The sequence below is a fragment of the Palaemon carinicauda genome, chromosome 10 (assembly GCF_036898095.1).
Source record: "Palaemon carinicauda isolate YSFRI2023 chromosome 10, ASM3689809v2, whole genome shotgun sequence".
NCBI classification, from domain to species: Eukaryota; Metazoa; Arthropoda; class Malacostraca; order Decapoda; family Palaemonidae; genus Palaemon; species Palaemon carinicauda.
The window spans coordinates 76506551-76531550 of record NC_090734.1 but is presented as its reverse complement, the minus strand read 5'-3'; the positions used below and the strand labels follow the sequence as shown (position 1 = coordinate 76531550).

General features: G+C 45.8%; 2 protein-coding genes across 2 annotated transcripts in view; one reads left to right on the top strand and one right to left on the bottom strand.

Moving 5' to 3' along the window:
- Window positions 1-306, top strand: part of LOC137648063 (putative protein tag-278) — a 2364-nt gene extending 2058 nt beyond the window's left edge. The window contains exon 1 of the mRNA XM_068381003.1: window positions 1-306. This exon is cut by the window's left edge and continues 2058 nt beyond it. Coding sequence (XP_068237104.1) covers window positions 1-306 — 306 coding nt within the window.
- LOC137648653 (uncharacterized) overlaps window positions 1-25000 on the bottom strand; it is a 274640-nt gene that overhangs the window by 144548 nt on the left and 105092 nt on the right. The gene's annotated exons all lie outside the window — the stretch shown is intronic.

Here is a 25000-nt window from a genome sequence, read left to right as displayed (position 1 = left end):
AAGAAAATCGGTGGACCAGAGTGTCATATCACCTTCCAAGGTGCGAAGGTTAGAGTTAACACCAAGAGGGACTATGAGCAAAAGGGGCACGTGACTGCCGACTTGGATATCCCAAGGAAGTTCCACAGAGCCATTTATGGAGTGGAAGGAAGGAAGCTGAAGGAAATCACCCGCGAGAGTGGTGTCAAATCAATTTGTATGCCACGAAGGGATGACTCCAGTAATCTAACAACAATCATTGGCACCATTAAGCAGGTTCAATTAGCAGCCGATCATATCGATAAGCTTCTGAAGAGACACCGTTAAGTGAATACTTGGATCCGCAAATGGATGGAAAAAAAAAACTAAAAAAAAAAAAAAATAAAATAAAAAACTAAAAAAATAAATAAAAAAAAATAAAAAAAAAAAACAAGAAGAAGAAGAAGAACTTCAATTTCAGTTTATTTTGAGAGGAAAATTAAATTTAGCCGAGTTTTGCAAGGACCAGAACTTAAGGATCTTTAACCTGACTGACCACCCACCTTGAAGAACACTTGGAAGGACTAGCCAGCTTGAGGGATGCAATGCTCAACTATCCAGCTTGAAGGATGCTTGGACCACCCTGGAGGACAACGGGCTATGCAGAGGGAAGAAACCTATCAAATTCTAGTATGCTATGTACCTTGGTGAACGAGTACAAGGCGTCCGTCAAGTGTACAAATGGTCGGATATCTAGATCTATTCCTCTGGATACCAACCTTCGGGTAGTTCTGGGGAAATAATCTAGAAGACTGGCTCTGCAGAGGGAACGAGCTAGGCTTCTTCTAGTACGCACTCTTGTCCTTATAGGTTGACCCAAGATACTTCAGCTGGGGAAGGAAGCTGCGCCTCTTCCTAAGGAGGACAGTCTGGATAGGTGTTCATCAAATGGCTGGTGATGAAGGTTGAAGAGCTGGGATGAGCAGAGTAAGTTTTGGTCCTGACACTTGGTGAGTAGATGCCCTCATAATTTTATGAAAGGAATAGTATCTTCCTCTTTTTCTTCTTTTTTTTATTAGGCTTAAGGTTTTTTTTTTTAGGTTTAAGGTTTTTTTTTAGATTTAAGGTTTTTTTTTGGCTTAAGTTTTTTTTTAGGATTAAGGCTTTTTTTTTAGGCTTAAGGTTTGTTTTTTTAGGTTTAAGGTTTTTTTTTTTAGGCTTAAGGACTGGCTATGCAGGTGAAGAACCTCTGATACTGATGAATGAGCGCATCCTGTTTGGGTGGGGAAAATGACGCTTGGCTTCATGGCCTAGCCAACAATGGCACTTGGCTTCATCGCCTGGCCAACAATGGCGCTTAGCTTCATCGCCTGGCCAACAATGGCGCTTGGCTTCACCGCCTGGCCCGCTTGGCTTCATCGCCCGGCAAAACAATGACGCTTGGCTTCACCGCCTGGCCCGCTTGGCTTCACTGCCCGGCCCAACAATGGCGCTTGGCTTCACCGCCTGGCCCGCTTGGCTTCATCGCCCGGCAAAACAATGGCGCTTGGCTTCACCGCCTGGCCCGCTTGGCTTCACTGCCCGGCCAAACAATGGCGCTTGGCTTCACCGCCTGGCCCGCTTGGCTTCATCGCCCGGCAAAACAATGGCGCTTGGCTGCACAGCCTGGCCCGCTTGGCTTCACTGCCCGGCCCAACAATGGCGCTTGGCTTCACCGCCTGGCCCGCTTGGCTTCATCGCCCGGCAAAACAATGGCGCTTGGCTTCACCGCCTGGCCCGCTTGGCTTCACTGCCCGGCCCAACAATGGCGCTTGGCTACACCGCCTGGCCCGCTTGGCTTCATCGCCCGGCAAAACAATGGCGCTTGGCTTCACCGCCTGGCCCACTTGGCTTCACTGCCCGGCCCAACAATGACGCTTGGCTTCACCGCCTGGCCCGCTTGGCTTCACTGCCTGGCAAAACAATGGCGCTTGGCTTCACCGCCTGGCCCGCTTGGCTTCATCGCCCGGCAAAACAATGGCGCTTGGCTTCACCGCCTGGCCCGCTTGGCTTCACGGCCCGGCCCAACAATGGCGCTTGGCTTCACCGCCTGGCCAGCTTGGCTTCACCGCCCGGCAAAACAATGGCGCTTGGCTTCACCGCCTGGCCCGCTTGGCTTCATCGCCCGGCAAAACAATGGCGCTTGGCTTCACCGCCTGGCCCGCTTGGCTTCACTGCCCAGCCCAACAATGGCGCTTGGCTTCACCGCCTGGCCCGCTTGGCTTCATCGCCCGGTCCAACAATGGCGCTTGGCTTCACCACCTGGCCCGCTTGGCTTCACTGCCTGGCCCAGCAATGGCGCTTGGCTTCACCGCCTGGCACGCTTGGCTTCATCGCCCGGCAAAACAATGGCGCTTGGATTCACCGCCTGGCCCGCTTGGCTTCATCGCCCAGCAAAACAATGGCGCTTGGCTTCACCACCTGGCCCGCTTGGCTTCACTGCCCGGCCCAGCAATGGCGCTTGGCTTCACCGCCTGGCACGCTTGGCTTCATCGCCCGGCAAAACAATGGCGCTTGGATTCACCGCCTGGCCCGCTTGGCTTCATCGCCCAGCAAAACAATGGCGCTTGGCTTCACCGCCTGGCCCGCTTGGCTTCATCGCCCGGCAAAACAATGGCGCTTGGCTTTACCGTCTGGCCCGCTTGGCTTCACCGCCTGGCTTACAATGGCGCTTGGCTTCACCGCCTGGCCCGCTTGGCTTTATCGCCCGGCAAAACAATGGCGCTTCGCTTCATCGCCTGGCCCGCTTGGCTTCGCCGCCTGGCCCAACAATAGCGCTTAGGATTGTTAAATTGACTTTTTTTCTTTTTTTTTTTAGGTTTGAGGTTTTTTTTTCAGGCTCAAAGACTGGCTATGCAGGTGAAGAACCTTTGATAATGATGAATGAGCGCATCCTGTTTGGGTGGGGAAAATGACGCTTGGCTTCACTGCCTGGCCTACAATGGCGCTTGGCTTCACTGCCTGGCACGCTTTCTTTCACCGCACGGACCACTTGGCTTAACCGCCCGGCCCAAACATGACACTTGGCTTCACCCCCGGCCCAACAATGGCACGCTTGGCTTCACCGCCTAGCCTACAATGGCGCTTGGCTTCACCGCCTGGCCTTCTTGGCTTTAGTGCCCAGCTTACAACAGCGCTTGGCTTCACCATCTGGCCCACTTGGCTTCACCGCCCGGCTTACAATGGCGCATGGCTTCACAACCAGGCCCGCTTGGCTTTACCGCCCAGCACAACAATGGCGCTTGGCTTCACCGCCTGGCCTGCTTGGCTTCACCGCCCGGCCCAACAATGGCGCTCGGCTTCACCGCCTGGCCTGCTTGACTTCAGTGCCTGGCTTACAATGGGGCTTGTCTTCACCGTCTGGCCCGCTTGGCTTCACCGCCTGGCTTACAATGGCGCTTGGCTTCACCACCTGGCCCGCTTGGCTTTACCGCCCAGCACAACAATGATGCTTGGCTTCACCGGCCGGCCTAAATATGACGCTTGGCTTCACCGCCTGGCACAATAATGGCCCTTGGCTTCACCACTGAATTTCAAGTGAAATCAGTCACGACTGACTACTAAAAGGCTAGCTGGAGTGAGGGGAGTTGGCCAAAAGCTATTTCAGAAGGAAGGGCAACCTCTGGCGTGGCGGAAATACCCGTAAGTTCAATGCACAATATACTGAAGTAGGTTTCAAATTGCTTCTATAAGTAATCCAACTCAAATATAAGTCATGACACCACTAATAGGCTAGCTGGAGTTGGCCGAAAGCTATTTCAGAAGGAAGGGCAACCTCTGGCTCGGCGGAAAAACCCGTAAGTTCAATGCCCATAATGCTGAAGTAGGTTTCAAATTGCTTCTCTAAGTAATCCAACTCTAATATAAGTCATGACACCATTAATAATCTAGCTGGAGTTGGCCGAAAGCTATTTCAGAAGAAAGGGCAACCTCTGGCGTGGCGGAAAAACCCGTAAGTTCAATGCCCAAACTGCTGAAGTAGGTTTCAAATTGCTTCTCTAAGTAATCCAACTCAAATATAAGTCATGACACCAATAATAGGCTAGGTGGAGTTGGCCGAAAGCTATTTCAGAAGGAAGGGCAACCTCTGGCGCGGCGGAAAAACCCGTAAGTTCAATGCCCAAAATGCTGAAGTAGGTTTCAAATTGCTTCTCTAAGCAATCCAACTCAAATATAAGTCATGATACCACTAATAGGCTAGCTGGAGTTGTCCGAAAGCTATTGTAGAAGGAAGGGCAACCTCTGGCACGCGGAAAACCCCGTAAGTTCAATGCCCAAACTGCTAAAGTAGGTTTCAAATTGCTTCTCTAAGTAATCCAACTCAAATATAAGTCATGACACCACTAATAAGCTAGCTGGAGTTGGCCGAAAGCTATTTCAGAAGGAAGGGCAACCTCTGGCGCGGCGGAAAAACCTGTAAGTTCAATGCCCAAATTGCTGAAGTAGGTTTCAAATTGCTTCTCTAAGTAATCCAACTCAAATATAAGTCATGACACCACTAATAGGCTAGCTGGAGTTGGCCGAAAGCTATTTCAGAAGGAAGGGCAACCTCTGACGCGGCGGAAAAACACATAAGTTCAATGCCCAAAATGCTGAAGTAGGTTTCAAGTTGCTTCTCTAAGTAATCCAACTCAAATATAAGTCATGACACCTCTAATAAGCTAGCTGGAGTTGGCCGAAAGCTATTTCAGAAAGAAGGGCAACCTCTGGCGCGGCGGAAAAACCCGTAAGTTCGATGCCCAAACTGCTGAAGTAGGTTTCAAATTGCTTCTCTAAGTAATCCAACTCAGATATTAGTCATGACACCACTATTAGGCTAGCTGGAGTTGGCCGCAAGGTATTTCAGAAGGAAGGGCAACCTCTGTCGCGGCGGAAAAACCCGTAAGTTCAATGCCCAAACTGCTGAAGTAGGTTTCAAATTGCTTCTCTAAGTAATCCAACTCAAATATAAGTCATGACACCACTAATAAGCAAGCTGGAGTTGGCCAAAAACTATTTCAGAAGGAAGGGCAACCCCTGTCGCGGCGGAAAAACCTGTGAGTTCAATGCCCAAAATGCTGAAGTAGGTTTCAAATTGCTTCTCTAAGTAATCCAACTCAAATATTAGTCATGACACCACTATTAGGCTAGCTGGAGTTGGCCGCAAGCTATTTCAGAAGGAAGGGCAACCTCTGGTGCAGCGGAAAAACCCATAAGTTCAATGCCCAAACTACTGAAGTAGGTTTCAAATTGCTTCTCTAAGTAATCCAACTCAAATATAAGTAATGACACCACTAATAGGCTAGCTGGAGTTGGCCGAAAGCTATTGTAGAAGGAAGGGCAACCTCTGGCGCGGCGGAAAAACCCGTAAGTTCAATGCCCAAACTACTGAAGTAGGTTTCAAATTGCTTCTCTAAGTAATCCAACTCAAATATAAGTCATGACACCACTAATAGGCTAGCTGGACTTGACCGAAAGCTATTGTAGAAGGAAGGGCAACCTCTGGCGCGGCGGAAAAACCCGTAAGTTCAATGCCCAAACTGCTGAAGTTGGTTTCAAATTGCTTCTCTAAGTAATCCAACTCAAATATAAGTCATGACACCACTGATAGGCTAGCTGGAGTTGGCCGAAAGCTATTTCAGAAGGAAGGGCAACCTCTGGCGCGGCGGGAAAACCCGCAAGTTCAATGCCCAAACTGCTGAAGTAGGTTTCAAATTGCTTTTCTAAGTAATCCAACTCAAATATAAGTCATGACACCACAGATAGGCTAGCTGGAGTTGGCCGAAAGCTATTTCAGAAGGAAGGGCAACCTCTGGCGCGGCAGAAAAACCCGTAAGTTCAATGCCCAAACTGCTGAAGTAGGTTTCAAATTGCTTCTCTAAGTAATCCAACTCAAATATAAGTCATGACACCACTAATAGGCTAGCTGGTGTTGGCCGAAAGCTATTTCAGAAGGAAGGGCAACCTCTGGCGCGGCGGAAAAACCCGTGAGTTCAATGCCCAAAATGCTGAAGTAGGTTTCAAATTGCTTCTCTAAGTAATCCAACTCAGATATTAGTCATGACACCACTATTAGGCTAGCTGGAGTTGGCCGCAAGGTATTTCAGAAGGAAGGGCAACCTCTGTCGCGGCGGAAAAACCCGTAAGTTCAATGCCCAAACTGCTGAAGTAGGTTTCAAATTGCTTCTCAAAGTAATCCAACTCGAATATAAGTCATGACACCACTAATAGGCTAGCTGGAGTTGGCCGAAAGCTATTGTAGAAGGAAGGGCAACCTCAGGCGCGGCGGAAAAACCCATAAGTTCAATGACCAAACTGCTGAAGTAGGTTTCAAATTGCTTCTCTAAGTAATCCAACTCAAATATAAGTCATGACACCACTAATAGGCTAGCTGGAGTTGGCCGAAAGCTATTTCAGAAGGAAGGGCAACCTCTGGCGCGGCGGAAAAACCCGTAAGTTCAATGCCCAAACTGCTGAAGTAGGTTTCAAATTGCTTCTCTAAGTAATCCAACTCGAATATAAGTCATGACACCACTAATAGGCTAGCTGGAGTTGGGCGAAAGCTATTGTAGAAGGAAGGGCAACCTCTGGCGCGGCGGAAAAACCCGTAAGTTCAATGCCCAAACTGCTGAAGTAGGTTTCAAATTGCTTCTCTAAGTAATCCAACTCAAATATAAGTCATGACACCACTAATAAGCTAGCTGGAGTTGGCCGCAAGCTATTTCAGAAGGAAGGGCAACCTCTGGCGCGGCGGAAAAACCCGTTAGTTCAATGCCCAAACTGCTGAAGTAGGTTTCAAATTGCTTCTCTAAGTAATCCAACTCGAATATAAGTCATGACACCACTAATAGGCTAGCTGGAGTTGGCCGAAAGCTATTGTAGAAGGAAGGGCAACCTCTGGCGCGGCGGAAAAACCCGTAAGTTCAATGCCCAAACTGCTGAAGTAGGTTTCAAATTGCTTCTCTAAGTAATCCAACTCAAATATAAGTCATGACACCACTAATAGGCTAGCTGGAGTTGGCCGAAAGCTATTTCAGAAGGAAGGGCAACCTATGGCGCGGCGGAAAAACCCGCAAGTTCAATGCCCAAACTGCTGAAGTAGGTTTCAAATTGCTTCTCTAAGTAATCCAACTCAAATATAAGTCATGACACCACTAATAGGCTAGCTGGAGTTGGCCGAAAGCTATTTCAGAAGTAAGGGCAACCTCTGGCGCGGCGGAAAAACCCGTAAGTTCAATGCCCAAACTGCTGAAGTAGGTTTCAAATTGCTTCACTAAGTAATCCAACTCAAATATAAGTCATGACACCACTAATAGGCTAGCTGGTGTTGGCCGAAAGCTATTTCAGAAGGAAGGGCAACCTCTGGCGCGGCGGAAAAACCCGTGAGTTCAATGCCCAAACTGCTGAAGTAGGTTTCAAATTGCTTCTCTAAGCAATCCAACTCAAATATAAGTCATGATACCACTAATAGGCTAGCTGGAGTTGTCCGAAAGCTATTGTAGAAGGAAGGGCAACCTCTGGCGCGGCGGAAAAACCCATAAGTTCAATGCCCAAACTACTGAAGTAGGTTTCAAATTGCTTTTCTAAGTAATCCAACTCAAATATAAGTCATGACACCACTAATAGGCTAGCTGGAGTTGGCCGAAAGCTATTGTAGAAGGAAGGGCAACCTCTGGCGCGGCGGAAAAACCCGTAAGTTCAATGCCCAAACTACTGAAATAGGTTTCAAATTGCTTCTCTAAGTAATCCAACTCAAATATAAGTCATGACACCACTAATAGGCTAGCTGGACTTGGCCGAAAGCTATTGTAAAAGGAAGGGCAACCTCTGGCGCGGCGGAAAAACCCGTAAGTTCAATGCCCAAACTGCTGAAGTAGGTTCCAAATTGCTTCTCTAAGTAATCCAACTCAAATATAAGTCATGACACCACTGATAGGCTAGCTGGAGTTGGCTGAAAGCTATTTCAGAAGGAAGGGCAACCTCTGGCGCGGCGGAAAAACCCGCAAGTTCAATGCCCAAACTGCTGAAGTAGGTTTCAAATTGCTTTTCTAAGTAATCCAACTTAAATATAAGTCATGACACCACTAATAGGCTAGCTGGAGTTGGCCGAAAGCTATTTCAGAAGGAAGGGCAACCTCTGGCGCGGCGGAAAAACCCGTAAGTTCAATGCCCAAACTGCTGAAGTAGGTTTCAAATTGCTTCTCTAAGTAATCCAACTCAAATATAAGTCATGACACCACTAATAGGCTAGCTGGTGTTGGCCGAAAGCTATTTCAGAAGGAAGGGCAACCTCTGGCGCGGCGGAAAAACCCGTGAGTTCAATGCCCAAAATGCTGAAGTAGGTTTCAAATAGCTTCTCTAAGTAATCCAACTCAGATATTAGTCATGACACCACTATTAGGCTAGCTGGAGTTGGCCGCAAGCTATTTCAGAAGGAAGGGCAACCTCTGTCGCGGCAGAAAAAACCTTAAGTTCAATGCCCAAACTGCTTAAGTAGGTTTCAAATTGCTTCTCAAAGTAATCCAACTCAAATATAAGTCATGACACCACTAATAGGCTAGCTGGAGTTGGCCGAAAGCTATTGTAGAAGGAAGGGCAACCTCTGGCGCGGCGGAAAAACCCGTAAGTTCAATGCCCAAACTACTGAAGTAGGTTTCAAATTGCTTCTCTAAGTAATCCAACTCAAATATAAGTCATGACACCACTAATAGGCTAGCTGGACTTGGCCGAAAGCTATTGTAGAAGGAAGGGCAACCTCTGGCGCGGCGGAAAAACCCGTAAGTTCAATGCCCAAACTGCTGAAGTAGGTTTCAAATTGCTTCTCTAAGTAATCCAACTCAAATATAAGTCATGACACCACTAATAGGCTAGCTGGAGTTGGCCGAAAGCTATTTCAGAAGGAAGGGCAACCTCTGGCGCGGCGGAAAAACCCGTAAGTTCAATGCCCAAAATGCTGAAGTAGGTTTCAAATTGCTTCTCTAAGTAATCCAACTCAAATATAAGTCATGACACCACTAATAAGCTAGCTGGAGTTGGCCGAAAGCTATTTCAGAAGGAAGGGCAACCTCTGGCGCGGCGGAAAAACCCGTAAGTTCAATGCCCAAACTGCTGAAGTAGGTTTCAAATTGCTTCTCTAAGTAATCCAACTCAAATATAAGTCATGACACCACTAATAAGCTAGCTGGAGTTGGCCGAAAACTATTTCAGAAGGAAGGGCAACCCCTGTCGCGGCGGAAAAACCTGTGAGTTCAATGCCCAAAATGCTGAAGTAGGTTTCAAATTGTTTCTCTAAGTAATCCAACTCAAATATTAGTCATGACACCACTATTAGGCTAGCTGGAGTTGGCCGCAAGCTATTTCAGAAGGAAGGGCAACCTCTGGTGCAGCGGAAAAACCCATAAGTTCAATGCCCAAACTACTGAAGTAGGATTCAAATTGCTTCTCTAAGTAATCCAACTCAAATATAAGTCATGACACCACTAATAGGCTAGCTGGAGTTGGCCGAAAGCTATTGTAGAAGGAAGGGCAACCTCTGGCGCGGCGGAAAAACCCGTAAGTTCAATGCCCAAACTACTGAAGTAGGTTTCAAATTGCTTCTCTAAGTAATCCAACTCAAATATAAGTCATGACACCACTAATAGGCTAGCTGGACTTGGCCGAAAGCTATTGTAGAAGGAAGGGCAACCTCTGGCGCGGCGGAAAAACCCGTAAGTTCAATGCCCAAACTGCTGAAGTAGGTTTCAAATTGCATCTCTAAGTAATCCAACTCAAATATAAGTCATGACACCACTGATAGGCTAGCTGGAGTTGGCCGAAAGCTATTTCTGAAGGAAGGGCAACCTCTGGCGCGGCGGAAAAACCCGCAAGTTCAATGCCCAAACTGCTGAAGTAGGTTTCAAATTGCTTTTCTAAGTAATCCAACTCAAATATAAGTCATGACACCACTAATAGGCTAGCTGGAGTTGGCCGAAAGCTATTTCAGAAGTAAGGGCAACCTCTGGCGCGGCGGAAAAACCCGTAAGTTCAATGCCCAAACTGCTGAAGTAGGTTTCAAATTTCTTCTCTAAGTAATCCAACTCAAATATAAGTCATGACACCACTAATAGGCTAGCTGGTGTTGGCTGAAAGCTATTTCAGAAGGAAGGGCAACCTCTGGCGCGGCGGAAAAACCCGTGAGTTCAATGCCCAAAATGCTGAAGTAGGTTTCAAATTGCTTCTCTAAGTAATCCAACTCAGATATGAGTCATGACACCACTATTAGGCTAGCTGGAGTTGGCCGCAAGCTATTTCAGAAGGAAGGGCAACCTCTGTCGCAGCGGAAAAACCCGTAAGTTCAATGCCCAAACTGCTGAAGTAGGTTTCAAATTGCTTCTCTAAGTAATCCAACTCAAATATAATTCATGACACCACTAATAGGCTAGCTGGAGTTGGCCGAAAGCTATTGTAGAAGGAAGGGCAACCTCTGGCGCGGCGGAAAAACCCGTAAGTTCAATGCCCAAACTACTGAAGTAGGTTTCAAATTGCTTCTCTAAGTACTCCAACTCAAATATAAGTCATGACACCACTAATAGGCTAGCTGGACTTGGCCGAAAGCTATTGTAGAAGGAAGGGCAACCTCTGGCGCGGCGGAAAAACCCGTAAGTTCAATGCCCAAACTGCTGAAGTAGGTTTCAAATTGCTTCTCTAAGTAATCCAACTCAAATATAAGTCATGACACCACTGATAGGCTAGCTGGAGTTGGCCGAAAGCTATTTCAGAAGGAAGGGCAACCTCTGGCGCGGCGGAAAAAATCGCAAGTTCAATGCCCAAACTGCTGAAGTAGGTTTCAAATTGCTTTTCTAAGTAATCCAACTCAAATATAAGTCATGACACCACTAATAGGCTAGCTGGAGTTGGCCGAAAGCTATTGTAGAAGGAAGGGCAACCTCTGGCGCGGCGGAAAAACCCGTAAGTTCAATGCCCAAACTGCTGAAGTAGGTTTCAAATTGCTTCTCTAAGTAATCCAACTCAAATATAAGTCATGACACCACTAATAGGCTAGCTGGTGTTGGCCGAAAGCTATTTCAGAAGGAAGGGCAACCTCTGGCGCGGCGGATAAACCCATGAGTTCAATGCCCAAATGCTGAAGTAGGTTTCAAATTGCTTCTCTAAGTAATCCAACTCAGATATTAGTCATGACACCACTATTAGGCTAGCTGGAGTTGGCCGCAAACTATTTCAGAAGGAAGGGCAACCTCTGTCGCGGCGGAAAAACCCGTAAGTTCAATGCCCAAACTGCTGAAGTAGGTTTCAAATTGCTTCTTAAAGTAATCCAACTCGAATATAAGTCATGACACCACTAATAGGCTAGCTGGAGTTGGCCGAAAGCTATTGTAGAAGGAAGGGCAACCTCAGGCGCGGCGGAAAAACCCGTAAGTTCAATGACCAAACTGCTGAAGTAGGTTTCAAATTGCTTCTCTAAGTAATCCAACTCAAATATAAGTCATGACACCACTAATAGGCTAGCTGGAGTTGGCCGAAAGCTATTATAGAAGGAAGGGCAACCTCTGGCGCGGCGGAAAAACCCGTAAGTTCAATGCCCAAACTGCTGAAGTAGGTTTCAAATTGCTTCTCTAAGTAATCCAACTCGAATATAAGTCATGACACCACTAATAGGCTAGCTGGAGTTGGGCGAAAGCTATTGTAGAAGGAAGGGCAACCTCTGGCGCGGAGGAAAAACCCGTAAGTTCAATGCCCAAACTGCTGAAGTAGGTTTCAAATTGTTTCTCTAAGTAATCCAACTCAAATATAAGTCATGACACCACTAATAGGCTAGCTGGAGTTGGCCGCAAGCTATTTCAGAAGGAAGGGCAACCTCTGGCGCGGCGGAAAAACCCGTTAGTTCAATGCCCAAACTGCTGAAGTAGGTTTCAAATTGCTTCTCTAAGTAATCCAACTTGAATATAAGTCATGACACCACTAATAGGCTAGCTGGAGTTGGCCGAAAGCTATTGTAGAAAGAAGGGCAACCTCTGGCGCGGCGGAAAAACCCGTAAGTTCAATGCCAAAACTGCTGAAGTAGGTTTCAAATTGCTTCTCTAAGTAATCCAACTCAAATATAAGTCATGACACCACTAATAGGCTAGCTGGAGTTGGCCGAAAGCTATTTCAGAAGGAAGGGCAACCTATGGCGCGGCGGAAAAACCCGCAAGTTCAATGCCCAAACTGCTGAAGTAGGTTTCAAATTGCTTCTCTAAGTAATCCAACTCAAATATAAGTCATGACACCACTAATAGGCTAGCTGGAGTTGGCCGAAAGCTATTTCAGAAGTAAGGGCAACCTCTGGCGCGGCGGAAAAACCCGTAAGTTCAATGCCCAAACTGCTGAAGTAGATTTCAAATTGCTCCACTAAGTAATCCAACTCAAATATAAGTCATGACACCACTAATAGGCTAGCTGGTGTTGGCCGAAAGCTATTTCAGAAGGAAGGGCAACCTCTGGCGCGGCGGAAAAACCCGTGAGTTCAATGCCCAAAATGCTGAAGTAGGTTTCAAATTGCTTCTCTAAGCAATCCAACTCAAATATAAGTCAGGATACCACTAATAGGCTAGCTGGAGTTGTCCGAAAGCTATTGTAGAAGGAAGGGCAACCTCTGGCACGCGGAAAACCCCGTAAGTTCAATGCCCAAACTGCTAAAGTAGGTTTCAAATTGCTTCTCTAAGTAATCCAACTCAAATATAAGTCATGACACCACTAATAAGCTAGCTGGAGTTGGCCGAAAGCTATTTCAAAAGGAAGGGCAACCTCTGGCGCGGCGGAAAAACCTGTAAGTTCAATGCCCAAACTGCTGAAGTAGGTTTCAAATTGCTTCTCTAAGTAATCCAACTCAAATATAAGTAATGACACCACTAATAGGCTAGCTGGAGTTGGCCGAAAGCTATTTCAGAAGGAAGGGCAACCTCTGACGCGGCGGAAAAACACGTAAGTTCAATGCCCAAAATGCTGAAGTAGGTTTCAAATTGCTTCTCTAAGTAATCCAACTCAAATATAAGTCATGACACCACTAATATGCTAGCTGGAGTTGGCCGAAAGCTATTTCAGGAGGAAGGGCAACCTCTGGCGCGGCGGAAAAACCCGTAAGTTCGATGCCCAAACTGCTGAAGTAGGTTTCAAATTGCTTCTCTAAGTAATCCAACTCAAATATAAGTCATGACACCAATAATATGCTAGCTGGAGTTGGCCGAAAGCTATTTCAAAAGGAAGGGCAACCTCTGGCGCGGCGGAAAAACCCGTAAGTTCATCGCCCAAAATGCTGAAGTAGGTTTCAAATTGCTTCTCTAAGCAATCCAACTCAAATATAAGTCATGATACCACTAATAGGCTAGCTGGAGTTGTCCGAAAGCTATTTCAGAAGGAAGGGCAACCTCTGGCGCGCGGAAAACCCCGTAAGTTCTATGCCCAAACTGCTGAAGTAGGTTTCAAATTGCTTCTCTAAGTAATCCAACTCAAATATAAGTCATGACACCACTAATAAGCTAGCTGGAGTTGGCCGAAAGCTATTTCAGAAGGAAGGGCAACCTCTGGCGCGGCGGAAAAACCCGTAAGTTCGATGCCCAAACTGCTGAAGTAGGTTTCAAATTGCTTCTCTAAGTAATCCAACTCAAATATAAGTCATGACACCACTAATAGGCTAGCTGGAGTTGGCCGAAAGCTATTTCAGAAGGAAGGGCAACCTCTGGCGCGGCGGAAAAACCCGTAAGTTCAATGCCCAAAATGCTGAAGTAGGTTTCAAATTGCTTCTCTAAGTAATCCAACTCAAATATAAGTCATGACACCACTAATAAGCTAGCTGGAGTTGGCCGAAAGCTATTTCAGAAGGAAGGGCAACCTCTGGCGCGGCGGAAAAACCCGTAAGTTCAATGCCCAAACTGCTGAAGTAGGTTTCAAATTGCTTCTCTAAGTAATCCAACTCAAATATAAGTCATGACTCCACTAATAAGCTAGCTGGAGTTGGCCGAAAACTATTTCAGAAGGAAGGGCAACCTCTGTCGCGGCGGAAAAACCCGTGAGTTCAATGCCCAAAATGCTGAAGTAGGTTTCAAATTGCTTCTCTAATTAATCCAACTCAAATATTAGTCATGACACCACTCTTAGGCTAGCTGGAGTTGGCCGCAAGCTATTTCAGAAGGAAGGGCAACCTCTGGCGCGGCGGAAAAACCCGTAAGTTCAATGCCCAAACTACTGAAGTAGGTTTCAAATTGCTTCTCTAAGTAATCCAACTCAAATATAAGTCATGACACCACTAATAGGCTAGCTGGAGTTGGCCGAAAGCTATTGTAGAAGGAAGGGCAACCTCTGGCGCGGCGGAAAAACCCGTAAGTTCAATGCCCAAACTGCTGAAGTAGGTTTCAAATTGCTTCTCTAAGTAATCCAACTCAAATATAAGTCATGACACCACTAATAGGCTAGCTGGTGTTGGCCGAAAGCTATTTCAGAAGGAAGGGCAACCTCTGGCGCGGCGGATAAACCCGTGAGTTCAATGCCCAAAATGCTGAAGTAGGTTTCAAATTGCTTCTCTAAGTAATCCAACTCAGATATTAGTCATGACACCACTATTAGGCTAGCTGGAGTTGGCCGCAAACTATTTCAGAAGGAAGGGCAACCTCTGTCGCGGCGGAAAAACCCGTAAGTTCAATGCCAAAACTGCTGAAGTAGGTTTCAAATTGCTTCTTAAAGTAATCCAACTCGAATATAAGTCATGACACCACTAATAGGCTAGCTGGAGTTGGCCGAAAGCTATTGTAAAAGGAAGGGCAACCTCAGGCGCGGCGGAAAAACCCGTAAGTTCAATGACCAAACTGCTGAAGTAGGTTTCAAATTGCTTCTCTAAGTAATCCAACTCAAATATAAGTCATGACACCACTAATAGGCTAGCTGGAGTTGGCCGAAAGCTATTATAGAAGGAAGGGCAACCTCTGGCGCGGCGGAAAAACCTGTAAGTTCAATGCCAAAACTGCTGAAGTAGGTTTCAAATTGCTTCTCTAAGTAATCCAACTCAAATATAAGTCATGACACCACTAATAGGCTAGCTGGAGTTGGCCGAAAGCTATTTCAGAAGGAAGGGCAACCTATGGCGCGGCGGAAAAACCCGCAAGTTCAATGCCCAAACTGCTGAAGTAGGTTTCAAATTGCTTCTCTAAGTAATCCAACTCAAATATAAGTCATGACACCACTAATAGGCTAGCTGGAGTTGGCCGAAAGCTATTTCAGAAGTAAGGGCAACCTCTGGCGCGGCGGAAAAACCCGTAAGTTCAATGCCCAAACTGCTGAAGTAGATTTCAAATTGCTCCACTAAGTAATCCAACTCAAATATAAGTCATGACACCACTAATAGGCTAGCTGGTGTTGGCCGAAAGCTATTTCAGAAGGAAGGGCAACCTCTGGCGCGGCGGAAAAACCCGTGAGTTCAATGCCCAAAATGCTGAAGTAGGTTTCAAATTGCTTCTCTAAGCAATCCAACTCAAATATAAGTCAGGATACCACTAATAGGCTAGCTGGAGTTGTCCGAAAGCTATTGTAGAAGGAAGGGCAACCTCTGGCACGCGGAAAACCCCGTAAGTTCAATGCCCAAACTGCTAAAGTAGGTTTCAAATTGCTTCTCTAAGTAATCCAACTCAAATATAAGTCATGACACCACTAATAAGCTAGCTGGAGTTGGCCGAAAGCTATTTCAAAAGGAAGGGCAACCTCTGGCGCGGCGGAAAAACCTGTAAGTTCAATGCCCAAACTGCTGAAGTAGGTTTCAAATTGCTTCTCTAAGTAATCCAACTCAAATATAAGTAATGACACCACTAATAGGCTAGCTGGAGTTGGCCGAAAGCTATTTCAGAAGGAAGGGCAACCTCTGACGCGGCGGAAAAACACGTAAGTTCAATGCCCAAAATGCTGAAGTAGGTTTCAAATTGCTTCTCTAAGTAATCCAACTCAAATATAAGTCATGACACCACTAATATGCTAGCTGGAGTTGGCCGAAAGCTATTTCAGGAGGAAGGGCAACCTCTGGCGCGGCGGAAAAACCCGTAAGTTCGATGCCCAAACTGCTGAAGTAGGTTTCAAATTGCTTCTCTAAGTAATCCAACTCAAATATAAGTCATGACACCAATAATATGCTAGCTGGAGTTGGCCGAAAGCTATTTCAAAAGGAAGGGCAACCTCTGGCGCGGCGGAAAAACCCGTAAGTTCATCGCCCAAAATGCTGAAGTAGGTTTCAAATTGCTTCTCCAAGCAATCCAACTCAAATATAAGTCATGATACCACTAATAGGCTAGCTGGAGTTGTCCGAAAGCTATTTCAGAAGGAAGGGCAACCTCTGGCGCGCGGAAAACCCCGTAAGTTCTATGCCCAAACTGCTGAAGTAGGTTTCAAATTGCTTCTCTAAGTAATCCAACTCAAATATAAGTCATGACACCACTAATAAGCTAGCTGGAGTTGGCCGAAAGCTATTTCAGAAGGAAGGGCAACCTCTGGCGCGGCGGAAAAACCCGTAAGTTCAATGCCCAAACTGCTGAAGTAGGTTTCAAATTGCTTCTCTAAGTAATCCAACTCAAATATAAGTCATGACACCACTAATAGGCTAGCTGGAGTTGGCCGAAAGCTATTTCAGAAGGAAGGGCAACCTCTGGCGCGGCGGAAAAACCCGTAAGTTCAATGCCCAAAATGCTGAAGTAGGTTTCAAATTGCTTCTCTAAGTAATCCAACTCAAATATAAGTCATGACACCACTAATAAGCTAGCTGGAGTTGGCCGAAAGCTATTTCAGAAGGAAGGGCAACCTCTGGCGCGGCGGAAAAACCCGTAAGTTCAATGCCCAAACTGCTGAAGTAGGTTTCAAATTGCTTCTCTAAGTAATCCAACTCAAATATAAGTCATGACTCCACTAATAAGCTAGCTGGAGTTGGCCGAAAACTATTTCAGAAGGAAGGGCAACCTCTGTCGCGGCGGAAAAACCCGTGAGTTCAATGCCCAAAATGCTGAAGTAGGTTTCAAATTGCTTCTCTAATTAATCCAACTCAAATATTAGTCATGACACCACTATTAGGCTAGCTGGAGTTGGCCGCAAGCTATTTCAGAAGGAAGGGCAACCTCTGGCGCGGCGGAAAAACCCGTAAGTTCAATGCCCAAACTACTGAAGTAGGTTTCAAATTGCTTCTCTAAGTAATCCAACTCAAATATAAGTCATGACACCACTAATAGGCTAGCTGGAGTTGGCCGAAAGCTATTGTAGAAGGAAGGGCAACCTCTGGCGCGGCGGAAAAACCCGTAAGTTCAATGCCCAAACTGCTGAAGTAGGTTTCAAATTGCTTCTCTAAGTAATCCAACTCAAATATAAGTCATGACACCACTAATAGGCTAGCTGGAGTTGGCCGAAAGCTATTTCAGAAGGAAGGGCAACCTCTGGCGCGGCGGAAAAACCCGTAAGTTCAATGCCCAAAATGCTGAAGTAGGTTTCAAATTGCTTCTCTAAGTAATCCAACTCAAATATAAGTCATGACACCACTAATAAGCTAGCTGGAGTTGGCCGAAAGCTATTTCAGAAGGAAGGGCAACCTCTGGCGCGGCGGAAAAACCCGTAAGTTCAATGCCCAAACTGCTGAAGTAGGTTTCAAATTGCTTCTCTAAGTAATCCAACTCAAATATAAGTCATGACACCACTAATAAGCTAGCTGGAGTTGGCCGAAAACTATTTCAGAAGGAAGGGCAACCCCTGTCGCGGCGGAAAAACCTGTGATTTCAATGCCCAAAATGCTGAAGTAGGTTTCAAATTGCTTCTCTAAGTAATCCAACTCAAATATTAGTCATGACACCACTATTAGGCAAGCTGGAGTTGGCCGCAAGCTATTTCAGAAGGAAGGGCAACCTCTGGCGCGGCGGAAAAACCCATAAGTTCAATGCCCAACTACTGAAGTAGGTTTCAAATTGCTTCTCTAAGTAATCCAACTCAAATATAAGTCATGACACCACTAATAGGCTAGCTGGAGTTGGCCGAAAGCTATTTCAGAAGGAAGGGCAACCTCTGGCGCGGCGGAAAAACCCGTAAGTTCAATGCCCAAACTGCTGAAGTAGGTTTCAAATTGCTTCTCTAAGTAATCCAACTCGAATATAAGTCATGACACCACTAATAGGCTAGCTGGAGTTGGGCGAAAGCTATTGTAGAAGGAAGGGCAACCTCTGGCGCGGCGGAAAAACCCGTAAGTTCAATGCCCAAACTGCTGAAGTAGGTTTCAAATTGTTTCTCTAAGTAATCCAACTCAAATATAAGTCATGACACCACTAATAAGCTAGCTGGAGTTGGCCGCAAGCTATTTCAGAAGGAAGGGCAACCTCTGGCGCGGCGGAAAAACCCGTTAGTTCAATGCCCAAACTGCTGAAGTAGGTTTCAAATTGCTTCTCTAAGTAATCCAACTCGAATATAAGTCATGACACCACTAATAGGCTAGCTGGAGTTGGCCGAAAGCTATTGTAGAAAGAAGGGCAACCTCTGGCGCGGCGGAAAAACCCGTAAGTTCAATGCCAAAACTGCTGAAGTAGGTTTCAAATTGCTTCTCTAAGTAATCCAACTCAAATATAAGTCATGACACCACTAATAGGCTAGCTGGAGTTGGCCGAAAGCTATTTTAGAAGGAAGGGCAACCTATGGCGCGGCGGAAAAACCCGCAAGTTCAATGCCCAAACTGCTGAAGTAGGTTTCAAATTGCTTCTCTAAGTAATCCAACTCAAATATAAGTCATGACACCACTAATAGGCTAGCTGGAGTTGGCCGAAAGCTATTTCAGAAGTAAGGGCAACCTCTGGCGCGGCGGAAAAACCCGTAAGTTCAATGCCCAAACTGCTGAAGTAGGTTTCAAATTGCTCCACTAAGTAATCCAACTCAAATATAAGTCATGACACCACTAATAGGCTAGCTGGTGTTGGCCGAAAGCTATTTCAGAAGGAAGGGCAACCTCTGGCGCGGCGGAAAAACCCGTGAGTTCAATGCCCAAAATGCTGAAGTAGGTTTCAAATTGCTTCTCTAAGCAATCCAACTCAAATATAAGTCAGGATACCACTAATAGGCTAGCTGGAGTTGTCCGAAAGCTATTGTAGAAGGAAGGGCAACCTCTGGCACGCGGAAAACCCCGTAAGTTCAATGCCCAAACTGCTAAAGTAGGTTTCAAATTGCTTCTCTAAGTAATCCAACTCAAATATAAGTCATGACACCACTAATAAGCTAGCTGGAGTTGGCCGAAAGCTATTTCAAAAGGAAGGGCAACCTCTGGCGCGGCGGAAAAACCTGTAAGTTCAATGCCCAAACTGCTGAAGTAGGTTTCAAATTGCTTCTCTAAGTAATCCAACTCAAATATAAGTCATGACACCACTAATAGGCTAGCTGGAGTTGGCCGAAAGCTATTTCAGAAGGAAGGGCAACCTCTGACGCGGCGGAAAAACACGTAAGTTCAATGCCCAAAATGCTGAAGTAGGTTTCAAATTGCTTCTCTAAGTAATCCAACTCAAATATAAGTCATGACACCACTAATATGCTAGCTGGAGTTGGCCGAAAGCTATTTCAGGAGGAAGGGCAACCTCTGGCGCGGCGGAAAAACCCGTAAGTTCGATGCCCAAACTGCTGAAGTAGGTTTCAAATTGCTTCTCTAAGTAATCCAACTCAAATATAAGTCATGACACCAATAATATGCTAGCTGGAGTTGGCCGAAAGCTATTTCAAAAGGAAGGGCAACCTCTGGCGCGGCGGAAAAACCCGTAAGTTCATTGCCCAAAATGCTGAAGAAGGTTTCAAATTGCTTCTCTAAGCAATCCAACTCAAATATAAGTCATGATACCACTAATAGGCTAGCTGGAGTTGTCCGAAAGCTATTTCAGAAGGAAGGGCAACCTCTGGCGCGCGGAAAACCCCGTAAGTTCTATGCCCAAACTGCTGAAGTAGGTTTCAAATTGCTTCTCTAAGTAATCCAACTCAAATATAAGTCATGACACCACTAATAAGCTAGCTGGAGTTGGCCGAAAGCTATTTCAGAAGGAAGGGCAACCTCTGGCGCGGCGGAAAAACCCGTAAGTTCAATGCCCAAACTGCTGAAGTAGGTTTCAAATTGCTTCTCTAAGTAATCCAAATCAAATATAAGTCATGACACCACTAATAGGCTAGCTGGAGTTGGCCGAAAGCTATTTCAGAAGGAAGGGCAACCTCTGGCGCGGCGGAAAAACCCGTAAGTTCAATGCCCAAAATGCTGAAGTAGGTTTCAAATTGCTTCTCTAAGTAATCCAACTCAAATATAAGTCATGACACCACTAATAAGCTAGCTGGAGTTGGCCGAAAGCTATTTCAGAAGGAAGGGCAACCTCTGGCGCGGCGGAAAAACCCGTAAGTTCAATGCCCAAACTGCTGAAGTAGGTTTCAAATTGCTTCTCTAAGTAATCCAACTCAAATATAAGTCATGACTCCACTAATAAGCTAGCTGGAGTTGGCCGAAAACTATTTCAGAAGGAAGGGCAACCTCTGTCGCGGCGGAAAAACCCGTGAGTTCAATGCCCAAAATGCTGAAGTAGATTTCAAATTGCTTCTCTAATTAATCCAACTCAAATATTAGTCATGACACCACTATTAGGCTAGCTGGAGTTGGCCGCAAGCTATTTCAGAAGGAAGGGCAACCTCTGGCGCGGCGGAAAAACCCGTAAGTTCAATGCCCAAACTACTGAAGTAGGTTTCAAATTGCTTCTCTAAGTAATCCAACTCAAATATAAGTCATGACACCACTAATAGGCTAGCTGGAGTTGGCCGAAAGCTATTGTAGAAGGAAGGGCAACCTCTGGCGCGGCGGAAAAACCCGTAAGTTCAATGCCCAAACTGCTGAAGTAGGTTTCAAATTGCTTCTCTAAGTAATCCAACTCAAATATAAGTCATGACACCACTAATAGGCTAGCTGGAGTTGGCCGAAAGCTATTTCAGAAGGAAGGGCAACCTCTGGCGCGGCGGAAAAACCCGTAAGTTCAATGCCCAAAATGCTGAAGTAGGTTTCAAATTGCTTCTCTAAGTAATCCAACTCAAATATAAGTCATGACACCACTAATAAGCTAGCTGGAGTTGGCCGAAAGCTATTTCAGAAGGAAGGGCAACCTCTGGCGCGGCGGAAAAACCCTTAAGTTCAATGCCCAAACTGCTGAAGTAGGTTTCAAATTGCTTCTCTAAGTAATCCAACTCAAATATAAGTCATGACACCACTAATAAGCTAGCTGGAGTTGGCCGAAAACTATTTCAGAAGGAAGGGCAACCCCTGTCGCGGCGGAAAAACCTGTGATTTCAATGCCCAAAATGCTGAAGTAGGTTTCAAATTGCTTCTCTAAGTAATCCAACTCAAATATTAGTCATGACACCACTATTAGGCAAGCTGGAGTTGGCCGCAAGCTATTTCAGAAGGAAGGGCAACCTCTGGCGCGGCGGAAAAACCCATAAGTTCAATGCCCAAACTACTGAAGTAGGTTTCAAATTGCTTCTCTAAGTAATCCAACTCAAATATAAGTCATGACACCACTAATAGGCTAGCTGGAGTTGGCCGAAAGCTATTTCAGAAGGAAGGGCAACCTCTGGCGCGGCAGAAAAACCCGTAAGTTCAATGCCAAAACTACTGAAGTAGGTTTCAAATTGCTTCTCTAAGTAATCCAACTCAAATATAAGTCATGACACCACTAATAGGCTAGCTGGACTTGGCCGAAAGCTATTGTAGGAGGAAGGGCAACCTCTGGCGCGGCGGAAAAACCCGTAAGTTCAATGCCCAAACTGCTGAAGTAGGTTTCAAATTGCTTCTCTAAGTAATCCAACTCAAATATAAGTCATGACACCCCTAATAGGCTAGCTGGAGTTGGCCGAAAGCTATTTCAGAAGGAAGGGCAACCTCTGGCGCGGCGGAAAAACCCGTAAGTTCAATGCCCAAAATGCTGAAGTAGGTTTCAAATTGCTTCTCTAATTAATCCAACTCAAATATAAGTCATGACACCACTAATAAGCTAGCTGGAGTTGGCCGAAAGCTATTTCAGAAGGAAGGGCAACCTCTGGCGCGGCGGAAAAACCCTTAAGTTCAATGCCCAAACTGCTGAAGTAGGTTTCAAATTGCTTCTCTAAGTAATCCAACTCAAATATAATTCATGACACCACTAATAAGCTAGCGGGAGTTGGCCGAAAACTATTTCAGAAGGAAGGGCAACCCCTGTCGCGGCTGAAAAACCTGTGAGTTCAATGCCCAAAATGCTGAAATAGGTTTCAAATTGCTTCTCTAAGTATTCCAACTCAAATATTAGTCATGACACCACTATTAGGCTAGCTGGAGTTGGCCGCAAGCTATTTCAGAAGGAAGGGCAACCTCTGGCGCGGCGGAAAAACCCATAAGTTCAATGCCCAAACTACTGAAGTAGGTTTCAAATTGCTTCTCTAAGTAATCCAACTCAAATATAAGTCATGACACCACTAATAGGCTAGCTGGAGTTGGCCGAAAGCTATTGTAGAAGGAAGGGCAACCTCTGGCGCGGCGGAAAAACCCGTAAGTTCAATGCCCAAACTACTGAAGTAGGTTTCAAATTGCTTCTCTAAGTAATCCAACTCAAATATAAGTCATGACACCACTAATAGGCTAGCTGGACTTGGCCGAAAGCTATTTTAGAAGGAAGGGCAACCTCTGGCGCGGCGGAAAAACCCGTAAGTTCAATGCCCAAACTGCTGAAGTAGGTTTCAAATTGCTTCTCTAAGTAATCCAACTCAAATATAAGTCATGACACCACTAATAGGCTAGCTGGACTTGGCCGAAAGCTATTGTAGAAGGAAGGGCAACCTCTGGCGCGGCGGAAAAACCCGTAAGTTCAATGCCCAAACTACTGAAGTAGGTTTCAAATTGCTTCTCTAAGTAATCCAACTCAAATATAAGTCATGACACCACTAATAGGCTAGCTGGACTTGGCCGAAAGCTATTGTAGAAGGAAGGGCAACCTCTGGCGCGGCGGAAAAACCCGTAAGTTCAATGACCAAACTGCTGAAGTAGGTTTCAAATTGCTTCTCTAAGTAATCCAACTCAAATATAAGTCATGACACCACTAATAGGCTAGCTGGACTTGGCCGAAAGCTATTGTAGAAGGAAGGGCAACCTCTGGCGCGGCGGAAAAACCCGTAAGTTCAATGCCCAAACTACTGAAGTAGGTTTCAAATTGCTTCTCTAAGTAATCCAACTCAAATATAAGTCATGACACCACTAATAGGCTAGCTGGACTTGGCCGAAAGCTATTGTAGAAGGAAGGGCAACCTCTGGCGCGGCGGAAAAACCCGTAAGTTCAATGCCCAAACTGCTGAAGTAGGTTTCAAATTGCTTCTCTAAGTAATCCAACTCAAATATAAGTCATGACACCACTATTAGGCTAGCTGGACTTGGCCGAAAGCTATTGTAGAAGGAAGGGCAACCTCTGGCGCGGCGGAAAAACCCGTAAGTTCAATGCCCAAACTACTGAAGTAGGTTTCAAATTGCTTCTCTAAGTAATCCAACTCAAATATAAGTCATGACACCACTAATAGGCTAGCTGGAGTTGGCCGAAAGCTATTGTAGAAGGAAGGGCAACCTCTGGCGCGGCGGAAAAACCCGTAAGTTCAATGCCCAAACTGCTGAAGTAGGTTTCAAATTGCTTCTCTAAGTAATCCAACTCAAATATAAGTCATGACACCACTGATGGGCTAGCTGGAGTTGGCCGAAAGCTATTTCAGAAGGAAGGGCAACCTCTGTCGCGGCGGAAAAACCCGCAAGTTCAATGCCCAAACTGCTGAAGTAGGTTTCAAATTGCTTTTCTAAGTAATCCAACTCAAATATAAGTCATGACACCACTAATAGGCTAGCTGGAGTTGGCCGAAAGCTATTGTAGAAGGAAGGGCAACCTCTGGCGCGGCGGAAAAACCCGTAAGTTCAATGCCCAAACTGCTGAAGTAGGTTTCAAATTGCTTCTCTAAGTAATCCAACTCAAATATAAGTCATGACACCACTAATAGGCTAGCTGGTGTTGGCCGAAAGCTATTTCAGAAGGAAGGGCAACCTCTGGCGCGGCGGAAAAACCCATGAGTTCAATGCCCAAAATGCTGAAGTAGGTTTCAAATTGCTTCTCTAAGTAATCCAACTCAGATATTAGTCATGACACCACTATTAGGCTAGCTGGAGTTGGCCGCAAGCTATTTCAGAAGGAAGGGCAACCTCTGTCGCGGCGGAAAAACCCGTAAGTTCAATGCCCTAACTGCTGAAGTAGGTTTCAAATTGCTTCTCAAAGTAATCCAACTCGAATATAAGTCATGACACCACTAATAGGCTAGCTGGAGTTGGCCGAAAGCTATTGTAGAAGGAAGGGCAACCTCAGGCGCGGCGGAAAAACCCGTAAGTTCAATGACCAAACTGCTGAAGTAGGTTTCAAATTGCTTTTCTAAGTAATCCAACTCAAATATAAGTCATGACACCACTAATAGGCTAGCTGGAGTTGGCCGAAAGCTATTTCAGAAGGAAGGGCAACCTCTGGCGCGGCGGAAAAACCCGTAAGTTCAATGCCCAAACTACTGAAGTAGGTTTCAAATTGCTTCTCTAAGTAATCCAACTCGAATATAAGTCATGACACCACTAATAGGCTAGCTGGAGTTGGCCGAAAGCTATTGTAGAAGGAAGGGCAACCTCTGGCGCGGCGGAAAAACCCGTAAGTTCAATGCCCAAACTGCTGAAGTAGGTTTCAAATTGCTTCTCTAAGTAATCCAACTCAAATATAAGTCATGACACCACTAATAGGCTAGCTGGAGTTGGCCGAAAGCTATTTCAAAAGGAAGGGCAACCTCTGGCGCGGCGGAAAAACCCGTTAGTTCAATGCCCAAACTGCTGAAGTAGGTTTCAAATTGCTTCTCTAAGTAATCCAACTCGAATATAAGTCATGACACCACTAATAGGCTAGCTGGAGTTGGCCGAAAGCTATTGTAGAAGGAAGGGCAACCT